The 18,311-nt window shown below is 40.9% G+C and overlaps 1 protein-coding gene across 4 annotated transcripts in view; it reads left to right on the forward strand.

The window, feature by feature from the left end:
* Positions 1-18,311, forward strand: part of nphp4 (nephronophthisis 4) — a 157,528-nt gene that overhangs the window by 25,622 nt on the left and 113,595 nt on the right. For all 4 annotated transcript variants that reach the window (XM_076741807.1, XM_076741806.1, XM_076741808.1 and 1 more), the window contains exons 5-6: positions 8,638-8,787; positions 11,915-12,051. In XM_076741807.1, the coding sequence (XP_076597922.1) occupies positions 8,638-8,787; positions 11,915-12,051 (287 nt within the window). The remainder of the gene's footprint in view (positions 1-8,637; positions 8,788-11,914; positions 12,052-18,311) is intronic.

The following is an 18,311-nucleotide window of genomic DNA, read 5'->3' on the forward strand; positions in this document are numbered from 1 at the left end:
GTGTTGTTGCATGTTCAGTGTCACAAATTTAGGCTGAATTGTGTCAAGTGGACCTTTGTGGCCATGGTGATGTGGAACCTGTAAATTAACCTTTGGGCAGCACTGCAATTGACACATTTACAAGAACTAATGCAAAGTTCTGCTTCAAAGCTAATAAATGCCTATTAGCCTAGCCTATTAGCAAGTTGTTTCGGTTTTGGTAAAATAATGATTTCTGAGGTCCTCCACATTTGGAGATTCTGCTGTAATTGTCATTTAATATTCTGTCACAATAACATCACAGCACCAAACTTTCACGTAACATATGAAACTAAGCACATAAGCTTGACCATTTGCAGATGATCGTGCACTGTAGTCCCTGTAGTCCCACTGTAGGCTTATAATGGTCTGAGACAGGGGTGGAAAGACAAGGTTGGAAAGTTATCACTGTGACAATAATGAATCATTATTTGCAATGACTGTATTGAATTCAACTCTAACAGTTCATGTTACAATGTCATTTTTTATGCAGTGGAAATGTTGGTGTTGACATGATCTAAATGGCCCCCAGTTTTTCTGAGGCGTCTGCATACATATAGCAGACAGAGCACTGTCATTGTAAAAAAAACTTGTTGAAAGAAGCTACTATTGATTGCCAGTTTTTAGACTTGCATGAGGTTGTGTTTTTCCCTTTGTGTCTTTGGTGCCTTAAACCTTGATGTGTTTTCAGTTGCGTCTTCAGCGCTGTGTTTACTGTGCACATAATGTATATGAAGAGCAAACAACCCACATTCCTATCATTTACATAATGGTGCGTATTTTCTGTTCCAAGGCCAGCAATTGTATTCTATCCTCTTGAGTACACAGGTAGGTCAGCATTCTGTCCACTGTTTGCAATGCAGTGTGTGGTCTTTGTCTTCACACTCCACTGACAGTTGTTTGCTGCATCACAACATGCACTGACAATGAATTTGAAACATTTTTGCCTGGAAAATGTGTTCAATGACTTCCTCTCACAGTAGGAACAAAGACTATCAATGTACTTATGATGTGTTATTTACTTTGTGTCACTGTGGTTGACCGACTGGTACAAACGGGACATTGTGGTTACACATTATGCATCATATTCTACTGCTGGTGGAATTATTCATTGCATTTGTAACTCGAACCGGCCGTCAACATGACTGTCTGACCCACTGTTGTCATTGGCGTGCTGCTCAACCCTAAACTTGGCAAAGAGCAAGAGCTAGGTTTTTTGACGTAGAATCCAATGCCATTGTGACATGTTTGCATGCAAACTGGAACATCAACAAAACATTCCTGTGGTTTGGGGACCAGCAATGCTTTGAGCAGGACTGGACAAAGATAATGATTTAGCCCAGAAATCAACAGTCAGCCCGACGGCTTTAAGTGCTCATGCAGGATCACTTATATTGTTGCTGTTGTCGGAAGTGCTCTTGGTTTTTCTTATCAGTGACAAGGCAACTTTCTTTTTGTGTACTTTTTGTATATAATGTACATATATAGTTGATTCTATTTTGTATTCCTTTTTATTTGCTATTTTCTATGCCTCATTCTTTATTCTTGCTATTATTGCTGTCTCTAACAAAGTTATTTCCCTGGCGTGGGATCAATAAAGTTCTATCTTATCACACAGTTTGCTAAAATTGAACACATTTTTTTGGGACACACACACACACACACACACACACACACACACACACACACACACACACACACACACACAGACTCGACTCGAAACATGAGTTAAATGGAAACCCAATAGAAAAGAGACAGTTCACTTTCAAAACAAGTTACACGCCGACTGCTTTAGACACCTTTGTGCTGTAGGCTCCAGAGGTAGACCAGGTTGTCCATTTATTGCAGGGTTGGTAGTTCAATCCCCAGCTCTTCCTGCCAACATATGCCCTTAAGCAAGACACTGAACCCCAAGCCTGTGTGAGTGAGAGGCAAATTGTCTGTTACACCAGAAAAAGGTCTTTGTAATTGCATTTCATTTAACATTTGTCCATAAAGCAAAAAAAAAACCAACACCTTCTTTGCTGATGAGCATATCTCTTGTGCATATAGCAACATTTTCCTCCAGGGCTTTTCTCCTCTTCATGCACTTCCTTTCAGCTTCACCCGCTGACTTCCACCACCACGGTTAAGTGAAATGTTTAAGTTAAGGCTGGTTATTTTCTGTATGTTACTTGTTGTACACAAATCCTATGAAACGACTGATGACTGATAATTAATTGCTCCTACTAACACATATTGCCTTTTAGCTAAAGCCTGATATCTCATTCCACCGTGTCATAGAATTGTTGTGTAACAGCTGTTAAAAACACATCAGTGAGCCACATCATTGTACCATGTGAGACACACACTGTAGTTTATTTTGACTCGATCCCACCACTCAAACATCCTTGTGTTAGAAATACTCACTAATGTATTTAACCTCAGGTGAAAGCAGTTCCGACAAACACACTGTTTAGTAACATTAGCTTAGATCTAATAATGCACTGCTGGTAATTACTGAGCCTTTATGAAACTATAGGTTTATGACCTATTCTTAAAGATTGATGTTTCTGACTAATGGGGCTTGGGGCTCACTTTATAAAAGTTCACGCAACTCTGGTCAGGGGTAGAAAATACCTTGCCCCCACTAGATTTCAAAATATCGGTGCCAGTGCAGCACTGTAGATAACAGTATGTTTCCCTGGTACCACCGTTGGGTTCCTGGGGACATTAATAACAAAAGTACCGACACAGCGAGGCACTCTTTTTTTCTTTACTCCTACTAAAAACATTTAGCCAGCGGTCAGTAAAGTACACTTGTGTCTAATTGTTCTCATTAGACAGCAGGAGACTTTTCTAAAGGTGTGTACTCCCACACACTCTGTGGTCAAATAGACCTTTATCACAACGTTAGATTCACTGCCAGTTTGTACACTGGAGTAAGAGTAAGAAAAATAGTGCCCTCTTTTCTACATATTGAATTAAGAATCAAATTGTGGGATTCCCAGAGATTCTCATTAGGGAACAGTGAAAGTATTCAGAAATGGACTAAGACATTTGTTTAGAAATGTACAGAATAATACTGGCTTTATCCTTTAAAACAGGTGCTGTATGTATGTAAAAACTTTTAGGCAAAGACATGTAAGTGTGGGCAAGGGAAGATTCTGCAGTGTGTTCACACAGAAATTTAATTTTGATGGATGCATTTATTGAGATCTTCCACAATCCTGTCATAACAGAATCCATAGTTTTGCAACGATAGTGCCAGCTTTCACAACAGGCCTTGTGGAAATACATAGCTCGTGGCAGCGAAGTGCCACTGCCAGGGTATGTGCTTGTTTTTGTATATGTGTGTGGTGTGGTGTGTGTAGGGGGATGTAATTGGGTGCCAGGGTGTGAGCAGGAACAGGCAGGGTATATACTGGAGGTGGCTGCCAAACACTACATGTTTCTATGCACTACAGCCAGGCTGAGTAACACACACACACACACACACACACACACACACACACACACACACACACACACACACACACACACGCATTGCCCCCTTTGGGTTTGGCGAATGAATGGAGAGGACTAGATAGAAGGAAATGAATACATGAAGAAGAGAAAGAAGGAAGGAGGAAAGTAGAGAGCATTGGTCAATTTTTCTGTTTTTAAATAGACATCATTAGATTATGTAATTAGATCAATAGATTAGATTAAAAAAACACAATCAGCAAATACGAATTGGTGCTGCTAAAAGCACAAGCTTTTCTATCGTTCCATTGCAGCAGAAAACGAAAGCAAGTTCACTCCTCAGGTTAAACACAGTTTTAACATATGAATTACAAACTGAGCAAAAAGGTGTAAGATCAGTGGAGAAAACCTGAATGTAGAAATATAACTTTGAAAGAAGTCGGCATGAATTGAAACAGAAAAAGGAGCAGTGAAATGGGCAAGAAAGAAATAGAGTGGCGGTGGCAGAGAAGTCAGAACTTCTCTATTTTCCAGAGCTGGAGTCAGGGTCAAGAGGCAGGAAATGGGAAAAGGAGAGAAGATAGAGGGAAGGAAGTTGCCTTGGGGCTTTTGAAAGTCTTAAAGGATGGTCGGCAAAAAAAGGAGGAGGAAACAAGCACGAAGGGAAGCAGTAAGCTCATTGGCTTGATCTAAGCTCCTCTTCTCAACCAACTGGGAGAAAAAGGGAAGGAGCAGAGAGAAGCAAAAATGAAATGAGAAGGGTGGAGGGCTGCTGTGGGGCTCTCTTAGTGTGATGAGAGGACAAACAGATGGTACATTGTGTTCACATTAGCATATCTTAATTTGAAGCAACACCACGATGAATCAGTTTATTGTGTGCATGTCTGTGTAAGGGGGACAGAAAGGTAGCGCCATGACAAATTTTGCCACTGACATCCCAAAAAGCCTCTTTGTGGCTAAGATAAAGAGGTTTGCAAGAGCTTTCAAAGGGGGTTTTACCTGCATATCTAACTCTAAGGCATCCCACAAAAGAGTTTGTTTTCACCACCTACGCCAAGCTTTACTGCTGTTTGGGTGAACTTCAAACTTCCAACAAACATAATGAAGTTAAACAACACTTTCGCTTGTTGTGGCTCCTCCGTCTGGAACCTGCTCCACTTCAGGCTCATATTGAGCCAGGCCAAACTCTCCTTTACAACTCAATCAACAGAAGCTCTTTCATACGTGTCTGCATGTAAAAGAGGCGTCTTTATTATTGATTGATAGAGAACAGTGTTGATTCAGTATTGAGTCTGTTCACTAAATAGAAGTTTCATGGAGCGAGAAACTTGTGCAGTCAGTCAGATTCTAAACAAACCCCCAGGTTAGCCGAACTGATTTTGATGAGAAAAGACCTAAAAAAAATAACCTAAATTCTCTGTTGTTGACATCCATCAGAGTTTAAAGACCAACTATTTGGTTCAACGTTGACCTGCAGTACTTACACTAGTTATGCACATGCGTAGTTTTCCTTTGCAGAGAGGGATTATCAGCATTTGGGCTGCAGTCGCGCTCACTTTGACCTCCAGAGTGTTTCAGATAATCTGTTTTAGCTGCTGAATCGTCTGACTGCTTGTGTTTCTCATCCTGTCATTGTTGCAGTTCTTGACTGGTGATGTGGTGACTGGGGTTCAGGTCTTGTCAACAGCATAACAGACTTACTTGCATGCAGCTATATTTTTGTTTGTTTTGCTTTTGTATTCTGGACATTCCCTTCAGCTGTTTTGTATTTGATGATCTCATTCCACAGGTGAACAGATTCATTGGTAACAGGTGATAGTATCATGATTGGGTATGAAAGGGGCATCCTGGAAAGGCTCAGTTGATCACAAGCAAGGATGGAGCGAGGTTCACCACTTTGTGAACACATGATTGTATAAAGGATGTTACTACATGGGCTCATGAACACTTTGTAAAACCATTTTCGGTAAACACAGTTGCGTTCAGTCAGTGAAAAATGCACATCAAAATTTCTTTAAGCCTAAGTTGACATTTTCAATGTATATTGAATTGTTCTCAGAATTAGGTTTTGACAAAGCCTGAGGTTTACACTCACTGACTTCACTGTGACATGCAGAAGTACCAAAGTAGTGATTTCTTCTTGCCAAACATAGAAAACAAATGCATCTTGCAAGTCACCTCTTTAAATCCCTTCACTCTTACCTAAGTTGGCAGTAAAACCTTCTCTCTAAAATCACCCCATTGCTATTCATCTTTATTACTTTCTTCTTTCCCTCTCACCCATCTCCCAAAACCACTGCCTCTGTTTGTCTGATGCTGAGCCATTTTTTGGGTTATTTTTCCCCCACTTCCTTGGTTTCACATCTCTTGCCAAGTTGCTGCTCAACTGACTCTGAGGTACCACACCACTGCTGTAAGGAAATTTTGGGGTAGTTTTCTAATCTATGCATAGCATCTGACTGAAACCCAAGCTTGATGCATAATGAATAACAAGAAATAAATGATGAAAAAGTTGCCGACACCTGGGCACCATCTGTGTCAAGAAAGTTCTGTTTGATTTCTCCCGCCCTTTCTCTCCCTTCATACCCACCCTACTTTTTTCTGTTTCATGGTAAGAAGCACCTTTTCCATGAAAGCTGCTGTCGCCACGGAAAGTGTTTGTAGAACAGAGTTGAAGCTGTGCTGCAACCTCAGAGATTTACCCAAACCATTTTCTCTTTTTTGGCTTCAGACGTAAGCACTTTTTTTTTTGTAGTAAGTTATATGTTTGAGAGAGTTAGAGGGTCTGGCTAGGATGAGTCATGGACAGAGAGAGGAGGAGAACACAGCGATATACTCCATCTTCTTTCCTTCTCAATCCCCTTTCATTGACTTTAAAGATAAAGGTGCTGGCTGTGCCCTGAAAATGGATGAAAAGCTGTCTGCAGCAGAAATGGACATTCTGCCCATCCTTTCTGTGAACTCTGCTTTCCGAGTTTTTTCATTTTATATGATTGAAAGGGAACTCTTGATTGTTAACAAAATGTCCATCTCCCTCAAGACCCTAAGATACAATTTATTCCAAATAAATTTAATGTCTTAACATCTAAATTTAATCTTCTTTTCAGCTGGGCTATTGAGCTGATCCCACAGTGATCCATTTGCTTTTATTTTCTTGCTAAAACTATTACAAATGTTTTGCTTTTGTGGTTCTTAAATGTAATGCAGTAGAATAAATATGTTAGTGATGGATTCACCAGTTTGTTTTGAAGTATGCTTCATGTCTTCAATCATTTTGTGAACAGAATTCATTGTGAAAGTTACCAGTGGGCAATATCTGAACAACTTGTTTTTCTTCCTTACAAAAGTCTGAACTTTATTTCTATATTCCAGGCATTAAACTTTTTTTCTCGTGGGCAATGTTTGGAAGGCAGTCAGACTAGAAAAAAAATGCACTGATGTTGTAAATGCTGATACATACAGTTTACTGAGAGAAAAACTGCTGCTGTGTGGATTACATTCAGCAATTTTTCCAAACTGTGGGATGTGGGGTAGTTTTTATTACAAGTCTGATGCTGAAGCTATATAGTTTGATGGCTGGTCAGGAGCAGTTTGGGCTGACAAAATTTAGGTCACATGGATGCTCTTGGACAAATGTGGCTACATAAGTATAATGTGGGCCTTACTGACTTGTTGATTGTGACAATCCAGGTTCTTTTGTCAATGTATAATAAAAAGCTTAGACAGTTGTAATAGCAGAAGTGATGCTTCCTATTGCATAACCAATCTTCCTTGATGTGTCTTTAGGGTGATTGTCCTGCTGGAAATGAACTAAAAGCCAGAAGGATGGCAGCCTTCTCTAGTGGCTCTCTCTGGTTAACGTGTAGATGATCCTCTGTATGTCACAACTCTGAAAGTCCCACATGTGAAAACAATATTTTATTCCTGAATATTGAATATCTACCTATATATTGTAAATATGTTATATTTATTTCCTCTGCATACAGCTACAAATGTACAGAAATTGGCAACAATCTTAATCTTTATAGCCAAATACTACATATGTGATCAACACATGCTTAGTTTACACCACCTATGAAGACTGTTAAAACTGTGAAGGCATATTACAGTTTCCAAATTAATCCATGCGTAGGCTTTCTGACTTGCCACTGCTATGGTTAAGGTTGATCTGTTCAGGCGACTAAAACTACTTGATTGAGGTTAGGGAACGATTTTGGTCATAGTTAACAGAAAAATACGTTTTGGTCGGAGACAAGATGTAAACAGTGGTGTCAAAACGAGACATGCACAAAACCCTCCATCCTGATCTCCCCCTGAAGAGGTTTTGTAGCATTGTAATAACATCATTACTTCAACAGGTTGCATGTCATGAAAACATAAAGACTGTTTATTTGAACAGTATCTGACCTTGATTATACCCCAAAACACATCCCAGCACTTAAATGGTCTGAGAAATCAGTCACATCACCACCGTTTCACTACCTATAACGCCTCACCTACAGATTGCTCACTGTCATCTTGTTGAAACAGCATATGGGAGTGAATGGAGCTTCCTGTATTGATTGTCACTGATGCTGTTGAAGGTACAATCATTAACCCTGTCAGAGTGACGGATTGTTATGCTGTTCAGGCTTGAAGGAAGCCAACATACACAGCGCATCAAACACCACTTTGCTCACCTTCCAAATGCTCCGTGCTTTGTGTTGATGGCAGGAATTGTGGGTCGTCGCTTGTCATTGGTTGACCTGCTTGAAAGATGACAATGTCTAGCTCATTGCTCATACCTTTTGCCTCATCTACACTGCAGTGCTCTTCAGGAGGAGCGTGTTTTCCTAGTTGAATGGTTGTCATTTCAGTTTAGCCGTGGAAAACGATGCTTGCAGTGTAATGGAACATTGCACCTAGGTCACCAGCACCCAAATGGAATATTGAAAAATGGATGTGTCTGTGTGTTAGGTGTCATGTTGTCAGGTGACTCATTGCTTCTGGGGAAATATTAGACTCTGACGCACCAAGGGGATAGATGACGTTTCTTTGGGTGTGTGGGGGATGATGGTGGGCTGGAATGTCATTATCTAACCCCTTTGGATTCAGAGTGGCAGTTTGCCTGTTTGTCATGAAATTAATACAAACTTGTAAAACAATTCTATGCAAATTTGTTTGGTGTCTTTGCAGACAGCAGTGTCCTGAAGATCATTGATGGAGCACACTTTGACTGTGTGGCAAAAAACCATCCTGCACTGGTTTCCATGAAGCACCTCCTTCCAGAGAATGTCCTTGTATCTGGAGATGAGAACATTCCTGGGCTTGCAGCTTCCCCAACAGGTAAACTTCACATCACTGGCAAGGTATATGGTGAATTAGAATGAGTAATACGCTACCCTAAAGTAACAGATGCTCTTTTAAGAGGTGTTAAGATCTTTGACCACCCCAGTTACTTCAATTGGAAGGCCTTAGTTGACAAGATTATAAGACTGTAATGGTGCTGTGCTGTTTTTCCTACATATTAATAACAAAAACACTATGATTCTTATTTTGAGGACATTATATACTAATGAAAACATACTTATGAATATTATATTCCATTTCCAATTCCAATTCCAACAGATCCCCGTAAGTATTACACACTGGACCTTTAGTTTTTATGACTGGAATCAGGATTGTTGACATTGTGTGTGAGGGAGGAGAGCGGGAGGAATAATAATAAGTAATCAGTGAACAAACATGGCAGAAAAATGGCTAGCAAATGCTAAAACTGTGGGTTTCTCATCCTGTCATTGTTGCAGTGTGCCATAAGAAGAATTATTTTACAACACTTGTGATCTGGGTCTGATTAGACCAAAAAAATTATGCTGGTGAAACAGTCATACTGTATGTGGGCTGTCTGTTCAGATCTGAAGTCTGTGTTTACTGTGCAGCTGTGTGCAGCTCAATAAAAAATTGTATGAGATTCAGTAGTCAATAGCGGAGCTGCTTTGGTTCTTAGGCTTGATGAACCAAACAGGTCAACATATAGTTGAAGTGTAAACCTAGCAACCTACCTAAATTCAACCCAAATCAATCAGAATATGGCATGGCTCAACCCAACACCTTCAGCACATATCAAGTGTAATCTTACATGCTGTATTTCAGCAGCTGCTCACTTGCCTTTGTCCAGCTGTCAAAATCATATACAGGACATTCATCATGGTAATTGATAGTGGCCTTTTCTGGAAACTTAGTTCCATCAGAAGTTGAAATGTCTGCAGTGCTTAGAAAGTAAGTTTCTAAGAGGGAATGTAATGAAGTCTGACAGTGCAGAGCTATAATCATTGGGAGTCAGTGGGAGGTATGGTAGCCAGCTAATCCTCTTCATGTTCTGGGGCTGTGAGCAGCAGAGACCTAAGCTGCCTTTTAAGACCACAGCCACCAGTTTGATATTCACGCTGCATTCAGAACAGTCCAACTCTGCGCTCTAGAGACAAGGTCTGCAATAAAACGCTTGATGGCTACATTACTCTTGAAGAGATTACAATCATACTGGCTATTTGCTCTTTGTTGTGTCTGAATGGGGTGATTGTGGACTTCACAGGCTCTCTTGTTTCATCCGTTGGCTGAGATGCTTTCTTCAACTGATTAATTCAATTCACGCCAACTATCCAGATGGAAACCGTTTTTGTTAGATTGTTTGACACAGGCATTGATATCCCTCTCTGTGGCATAAATATTTCAGTGATTGGCATTAGGCAGCTTACCACAAATCAATGGAGCAATCATTTGGATGGAGCTGCTGTCTCTCAGAGAGGTTCTAATAAAATATATTCATAATCAAAGAGTGAGGGTTGACTGTGTAAACATTCGCTGCCAAAAAGGGTTTCCCCATTCAGCTCATGGATTTCTCCATGAAGGAGTATGACACATGACAATAAATAACTGAATGCTTGTTTTAGGTACAGAAAAATCAGCTTGATTAGTAGTGAGTAGTCTACAGTCTTAGTTTGTTTCAGATTGCCTTGTTAAGCTACCTTGGCTGTCAGTGAAAATGGGAGACTTAAGTTACTATCAGAGCTTTGTGAGAGTGAAACCCTACCTTATATGCAGTTGATATAGATGTTTAACCAAGAGTTACATATGTAACCACAGTTCTATGACTTTTGAATGACCGGCAGATGTGTTACTGTATGTAGGCATTAACATGGCTCGAACTCATCTGATGTAGACGGTGTTGCAGGCATTAAGGAGTTTCTGTTCAGAGGAGCAAAATATGCAAGTACTAAAGGGGAATTCATACAAAAAACCAGCTGCACCTGTTATTTCACCTCAGACTGGCCATGGTTTTCAGACGCAGAGGAAATTTAACATCCAGAAAAGCAGCTGTTTTATCTGACACACCTGGAGGTTGTGATACTAGCCAGGTTGAAACAGTTAGAGAGACATGCAGAGAGAGAGAAATGCAAATTAAAAGATGTATTCTAAAAAATCCTTAACAGAGCTTTCTGCTCAGCACCACAACACAAGCTATTTGAAAGCCCTCAAAGTTTTACCAGTCGTCATTCAACCACTGAAGCTTTTGTTGAACATCAGGTTGTTCAATATCTCCTCACCTACAGGCCTTCTCTCTCAGGAGGAATTCACACTTGCACATCCAAAAATGACTTTTCTTCAACAAATATTTTAACCTCAGCGGCAGAAAACATTTCCCATTGTGATCCCCACATCAGATGTTACTTAGCAGCCTTGTTGAAAATCAGATGAACTGCGTCTTATTTACATCTGTGGCTTTTGTCTGGACCAGACTGGTGGACCGACCACCTGACTGTCAAATTGATATTGTCATCCACTGAACCAGCTGCTAGCGTGGTTGAAAAATACAAACAGCAAAAGTGAAGGTGCAGCTAAAACATACATTCTAGGCGTGTGTGACATTTGAAGTGGAGTGTCTCTGCAGTCCAGGGTGAGGCAGACATATGACTGAAGTAAAGCTGCCATGAAACAGCAAGTGATTCTGGAAACTAAGCCTTTGGCGCTGAGTTGACACGACTGATAAAGTAACATGGAGAAGCTCACTTTCTAAGATAACGCACACACATAACTAGAATCAGCATGGCTTTAACACTGTATCAAACCATGTATTTTCAACTTGACCTCTCTTAGGTTTGTGGAACTGCTGGGAGGCCATGATAAATTTTCTGGGGACGATGGAGAATGTCAGGGAACTTTGCCAATGGGTCACGAATAGGAATAGACTAAAATATATTTCACAACTGGTCTCACACATTTATTTCGCTCGATGGTGGTTTTCAGCTGTTTATCCTCTGCGTCAGTCCCCACTGAACAGACCTGCTCGGCTGAAAACAAAGCACAGGAAGAGAAAGCCCATTTTAGACCCAGAAGTGATGTGAATATAATATAATAATGTAAATGTCACGCCACGGTTGAATGTTGATGCTATTTTCTTATGTACTGTCACCAGGTGATGCTCTGCTGAAGCCTCAGTTGCTCAAGATGCTGCCCTTCACCCTGAACAGGCTGACCATCTCCCTGCAGCCGTCCCTGGAGAAGTTTGAGAGCCAGCTGCTGCAGCTGATCAATTCAGACTGCCATAACACAGTACGGCCAGACTATTGAAACACACACACACACACACACACACACACACACACACACACACACACACACACACACACACACACACACACAGTCTTGATGGTCCATTGTGGACAGTAGCAGAGTGCATCATAAGGTGCATTTTGATCCGTCTCCTCATACAGTGGTTCTACAGTTTGGGCTTTTGAATCGCTTGTGCACCTAAGAACTTGCTTGTTCTGCTGATAAAAATCAACTACAGATTCAAGGTGCAGGGAAATATTGAGGTATACTCACTCGGAAAGCAAATACGCAAATACATCTTACATCCTACATCCTTTAACTGTATGGTATGCTAACAAGGGAAAACAGATCATCTTATATATAGACAATTCTGATAACATTTCATCCTTCTTTGGTAGCACTTCACTTCACTTCTCAAATTAAAGATGGCTGCAATGGCCCTGACACACCTCTGCCAAGATATTTTCTCCAGCCTGATGCTTTCCTTTATCTCACTTTCTGTTTCTTTAGTGTGCAAGCACAAGCCCTTTAACAGCTGCCACTGCAATTTAAGACACATCACCTCTGAAACTAAATGGAGCTCATCTATTCTCTTTCCTTTTTCTTGTCAATGGAACCCCAGATGGTTAACCGTATTTGACAGGTGCAACTATGGACTAGCAATTATTTGTACACTGGCTTTGCACAGGCCCTATCTGTTCACTTCAGCCAAAGTGAGATGTGTCTTTGGTACGGATGAAAATTGCTATGACAGTGCTGTCACTCCATATCTCTTTCCTGCCGCTGTTTGATACTGCTGGGCTAGATCCTCAAACACAGGGGATTGAGGGAGTGTTTAGAGTTTATTAAGTGGAGCAAATGGTGGGCACTAGTGCTTCTACCTTGCTAAGTGTACCTAAGATGGAATAACTGCCTAAACATTTGTTTTACGGAACTGCAGGTGGCTTTGAGCTTAGGTGCTTATTTTGATGGATGAGTGAACAATCTGTATGGAAAAGCCAATGCCATGAAAGGGTGGTTTGAAGTTTTCATGGTACTGTAAAGTTAACAATGAAAAAAATTATAGTTTCAAGGTTTTGCAATTATATTGCAGTAATTGATTTTGAGAATGCTGTGGACTCGCAAAATATCATTTATTTCATTCTGCAAAATATGATCTTTATATCGAAAATATTTAATTACACTTTAACAATATGAGTGTTTTACAACCAAAATAATACCAAAATTGTGACCTGAGAACATTCAGCAAGATTAAATAGACCACTCTGTACTCCACAAATTTCAAAAATATGTTTACTACAGGTGGGAAACAGCAAGCACAAAGCAAAATGTGAGCAAAACCAAATGGCCTCTGAAGAGGCACGCGAATAGCTGTTTATCATTTGAAAGGCAAATTGATGAAAGAAAAGCTATAATTTGACATAATTTGGACAACCTTACAAAATTTGACAAGGTGTTAAAGGTGGCTTTTTATGCCAGTCTACATACTCTCCTGCATTCTGTGACAAACCTACAAAGAGTATTGTTGGTCAGTGGTTCCTGGCCTCTGTCAACAGTTCTGATCAGCTAAAGGTTAGGATTTTAGCTGCATTTGTTTGCACTTGGTTTAATACAATAATGTTGACCCCACCTCGGGCCACCCAGTTTATGTGAGGATGCTGCCCTTTCACTGGTCCGACTTTGCTTCCCTTCCAGAACTGCCCACACATCCTCAAGAGGCAGTCGGTTCTTTAGGGACCATCGAGCCCATTTAAACATGGTTGTATTTAAAAGGAAGATTTGTGGAGAATCAGCCCCCACTGAGTCCCAGTAATTAACAACAATATAACAGACTCTTGAAGGCTGCCGATTATGTGACCAAAATAAAGGAGGAGGGGAGAGAGGGGAATGAATTCATTAATTAATAGTTGGACTCGCAGAACAATCCTAATTTACCAGGCATATTGCCATTATATTTGCTGAGGCACATTTTGTACTCCCAAAGGTACGAAGCCATCTGCCAGCACCATCCACAGGACAAGGACCATTAAAGTCTCTAGGGGCTGTGAGTGGGACTAAGAACTTTTAGTTATTTGACCAGGATTTGGATAGTAAATAGAGGTGTGAAGCACATGCAATGTATTATTAAAATGCAGACTATGCATATATAAAGGCATCAATAAATATCCCTCAACAACACTGTGATAAAGTTAGATGCTGGTATGAGATTCATTGTGGTGGGGGGAGGTTATCTATTGAAAATATCTGAAAGATTATGTTTATTACCCTAGGTTATATTTTCCTTCACCATTTTAATTATACTTCATTCTCCACCTTATTTTAGTGCTTGCTCACAAACTCTTTTAATCCGCTCACCTTGCTGGAACTAGCTGCCCTGGCTAGCTTGACTTTTAGCTCATCCTTATTATTTTCAAAGCTTTTTCAATGCATTTAGTTAGTGTAGTGGCTCCTTATGGCGGAACATACTCAGGCTTGAGGTACAGAGCCTGCACTTTGAATCCCTCACCCACAGCCATTCTGATTGGCAAGGTATGGGATGTACGGCATGGCAACTGGATGATGGCCTCAGACTGGAGTCCATCATGCATGACAGTAGGTAAGGTTTGGAATGTATGTCAACTGGTAAAGCTAACAGTCCAGGTCCTTCTGTTGACATCCACATGTTTTATATTTGGATTGTCTAGAAATTCACTTGAGTAAATAAGTAGTGGCAGTGGGTTGTGGCAGCACCTCTGTCTAATTAAATACAAACGATGGAAAGTTGGCAAGAGCTTTGTCTGTTTTCCCGTTGTGAGGTAAGTGACATGTTAGCATGAATAATTTGCATTCTCATTTTGGTGTTCACAGTTTTTTTTTTCGCCTTTGTGAGATGTTCTTTTGAAGGTCTTCACAACCAGCCTAAGTTACGTAGTTTAGTTAAATGTTTCAGACTTCTAACTTTAGTGGTATGACGACATTCTCGTCTCTGTGAGAGGTGTTAATACATGCAGAAGTCAGCTTGATTACAGGTTTTAATTAAAGTGTGTTTGTGTGTGTGTGTGTCTGTGTGAAAGAGAGATAGACGGAAAAAGAAAAAGTGTGTGTGATCTGTGTGTGACCTTTAAAAGTGTGACTCCAGCTGGATTGTCATCAAGCTGTCTCTGAAGTGATGCTGACACCTCACCCGCCAACTCGGTTTTAGCGTTGTGTGAGTGAATGTGTGCATGTGTGTGTGTGTTTGTGACATATTATACCAGCCTGTCTGTGCTTAAATTGGTATTGAGGCAGAAACGGAGTGACGAAAATGAAGAGGAATGGGGTGGTGGATGAATGTACAGTGCAGCATGAGACGAATCCTTTATGCTGGCTGCTAGTCTGACATACAGTCTTCACATAATCTCCCCATAAGTATTGCTATTTTTAGCCTCACAAACTATCACAGTGTGGCTTCTCTTTACAGTCCACTTTCCCATATATGCTGCTGGTGCCCTAGTTGATGTGCTTTTCATGTTAACTACTGTAGCTACTTTCCATAGCTTTCATAGCACACTTTAATGAGCACTAGGCTAATTTGAACTGTGCTCTTGAACCTCTCCAAACACACTCTGACCTCGAGTTAAAAATCCTAACACTATTCATCTTCAGGGCTCCTTGAACATGTCTGTCTTCCCCAAGTTTGAGTCAAGTCAGAGGCTACAAATGACCCGTAGCAACCATTCACCTACATCTTCAATGAAATTTATCACTCCTGATGAAAGGGCATGAGATCTTGTCAGAATTTATGTAACATCTTGGCTTGTGATCAAAAGACTTGGGAGAACAGAAGACGATGAAGAGGAGGAGAAGGAGCAGGCGAGGACCAATGCCACGCCGCAGGCAGAACAAAACGCCGTAGGCTGATTTAATGAATGGAGAAAGACTCTGGCAACAAAGCTCCAGGAAGTTTTCATTTGTCCTAAAAGAGGAAAACTCACTCAAAGTAGGACTGCCCCTGTGGACGTGGTACTATAAAAAAAGACAAAGGAGGTTTAACATTTCTCAAATAGGAGGCATCTCGCACATTGTTCTCTAAGGACACCCAGTTTGGCTGCACCTCTGAATGTGAGAGCTGACTGCCTTCTCCTTATCATAATTAGGCCTGTAACCATTGCAGCTGATGCGGTGCAAAGGAACAGGGTTTAATGCACTTGGCTCACATCAAATATTCATGAAATGCAGGTCTTCGTAATGATTGACGATCCAACGATTAGACGAAATAGACTGCGCCTGCTTATAGTCCCTATAAGTCAGACGAGACAGAGAATGCACAGCGGTTGAATTGGGGAAGGCAGATTCATAAAGTTAAAAAGTCTGAGTGACTGCTTTCTTCCAGTGTTTCTCCTCTGTTGAGGTAATCTATTTGGGCCAAACTGAACAAAGTGACCTCCAGGAGATGCTTAAGAACACTGTGAGGCAGGATCCATCAATCATTGGTGGGATGTCAGCTATTGCAAGTTTTGCATCACTGGGAGTCACTGAGGAGGGAGGCACTGCACCTTTTGTCAGGGCAAATGCCACAAATGCCGTACATGCCATACAACAAAGTTTTCTGATTTCCCTTGTGTGACAACTGTCTCTGTAGTGCAAGTTGCAGGTCACACCCCAGTGACATGACATTGTCCCACAAAAGGCAGGTTATGGTCACCTCATCCCAAATATAACTGTTAGTTGTTTGGAAATTCAGCTCGGCCCTGTGGTCATTTATTTTGAGTCAGTTCCACGTACGCTATCCGGCTGCTGTAAATACTCAACAGAGCACAATTAAGAGCTCAAAAGAGATATTAGTCCTTGGGTTAAAACAGTCTCTCATAAATGAAATGCAATGGCCAGATGTTTTAGGAAATTATGGAGCCTTTTTTAACCACTCTCTATTTTTGAGATTTATGTCTTTAGTAGAAATAAATGGGCTCGGAGCTGAGTGCTACAGATATGGCAGGAAGTTGGAAAGTACTCAGAGACAGACTAATGCATGGCTGGTTTCTTTTCATGGACTGATCCCAGCCTTATCACTTAAGGTTACGATACTGCGTGTTTGTGTTCTGTTGGTACTCATTTTCATTGTAAGTGATGTGCTGGTGGTGTAATATGTGCAGTGGACGAAACTGGCATGAGATATGTTATGCTGAGGGACAAGTGGTATGAAATAGTGAGGGAAATGGGAAGGCAGCAGTGTGAGTGTGTGTTTGCCTTAATATTTTTGGTTGTGAATTATGAGAGCGTTTCAGCAATAGAGCAACAGTGATTTATCAGCAGAAGAGCTGTGCCAGTTAAAATCTGTTAAGGAGTAGGGGAGTGGGAGGATGAGAGTGGCATGCTAATGATGCTGCCACTGTTTCTTGCCATGGATGACTCACCCTCAATATGGGGGAGCTAACATCCTCTGTGTGGGCAGCAACACATACGCACGCGCACACACACGCACATGTGTAGGTCAGTGTCCTGACTACTGTTATCTGTTGGTTGAAACACGGAAAAGGACAAGTTAGCGGCCAAATAGCATCTTCTCGATGACTGTGTGAAAGATGTGACAGTCTCAAAAACTTTTTTCTTTTGTTTCCTTGTTTTCAAAGGTAAGAGAAACATGCCAGAGTTATGTAACTCACTGGGTAATTGCCTTGTACACAACTCACGTGGGACATAATTTCACCTGCTTTCTCTCTCACACACTCTCTTGCTCTCTCTCTCTCTCTCTCTCTCTCTCTCTCTTTCTCTCTCTCTCTCTCTCTCTCTCTCTCACACACACACACACACACACACACACACACACACACACACACACACACACCCCTTGAGATGCCAGTTGCCATCTGTATAGTTATTATTACCTTTTACAACAGCCTACACATTAATTTCACAAAGTGCTCATTCAAAAACTTACTGACAAACAGCTGATGGCTTTTAATGGTTCCATACAGAAAAACAAAATCTATTGTGCAAAAGCTGTGATGCAAACCCAGATGTAGCTTTTATCATAGCGAGCCTTGTGTAGCTGTTAGTGCTTGATTGTTTAAAAAAAATACACACACACACACACACACACACATACATACATATATATACATATGTAAAGGAAGAAATAAAATGGCAAGGACTGAAACGGTCATATATCATATATACTTATAGCCACCAGCAATCCTTGTGCAGTCGATAACCATGACAGGGATCGTGTCCTGTGACGGATGCAGGAAAGTCTGACTCTTTCAGTTTAATCCTCGTGTGGTTCGACTTCCTCATTGTTTGTT

This window comes from Chaetodon auriga, chromosome 10 (genome assembly GCF_051107435.1).
Source record: "Chaetodon auriga isolate fChaAug3 chromosome 10, fChaAug3.hap1, whole genome shotgun sequence".
Classification (NCBI taxonomy): domain Eukaryota; kingdom Metazoa; phylum Chordata; class Actinopteri; order Chaetodontiformes; family Chaetodontidae; genus Chaetodon; species Chaetodon auriga.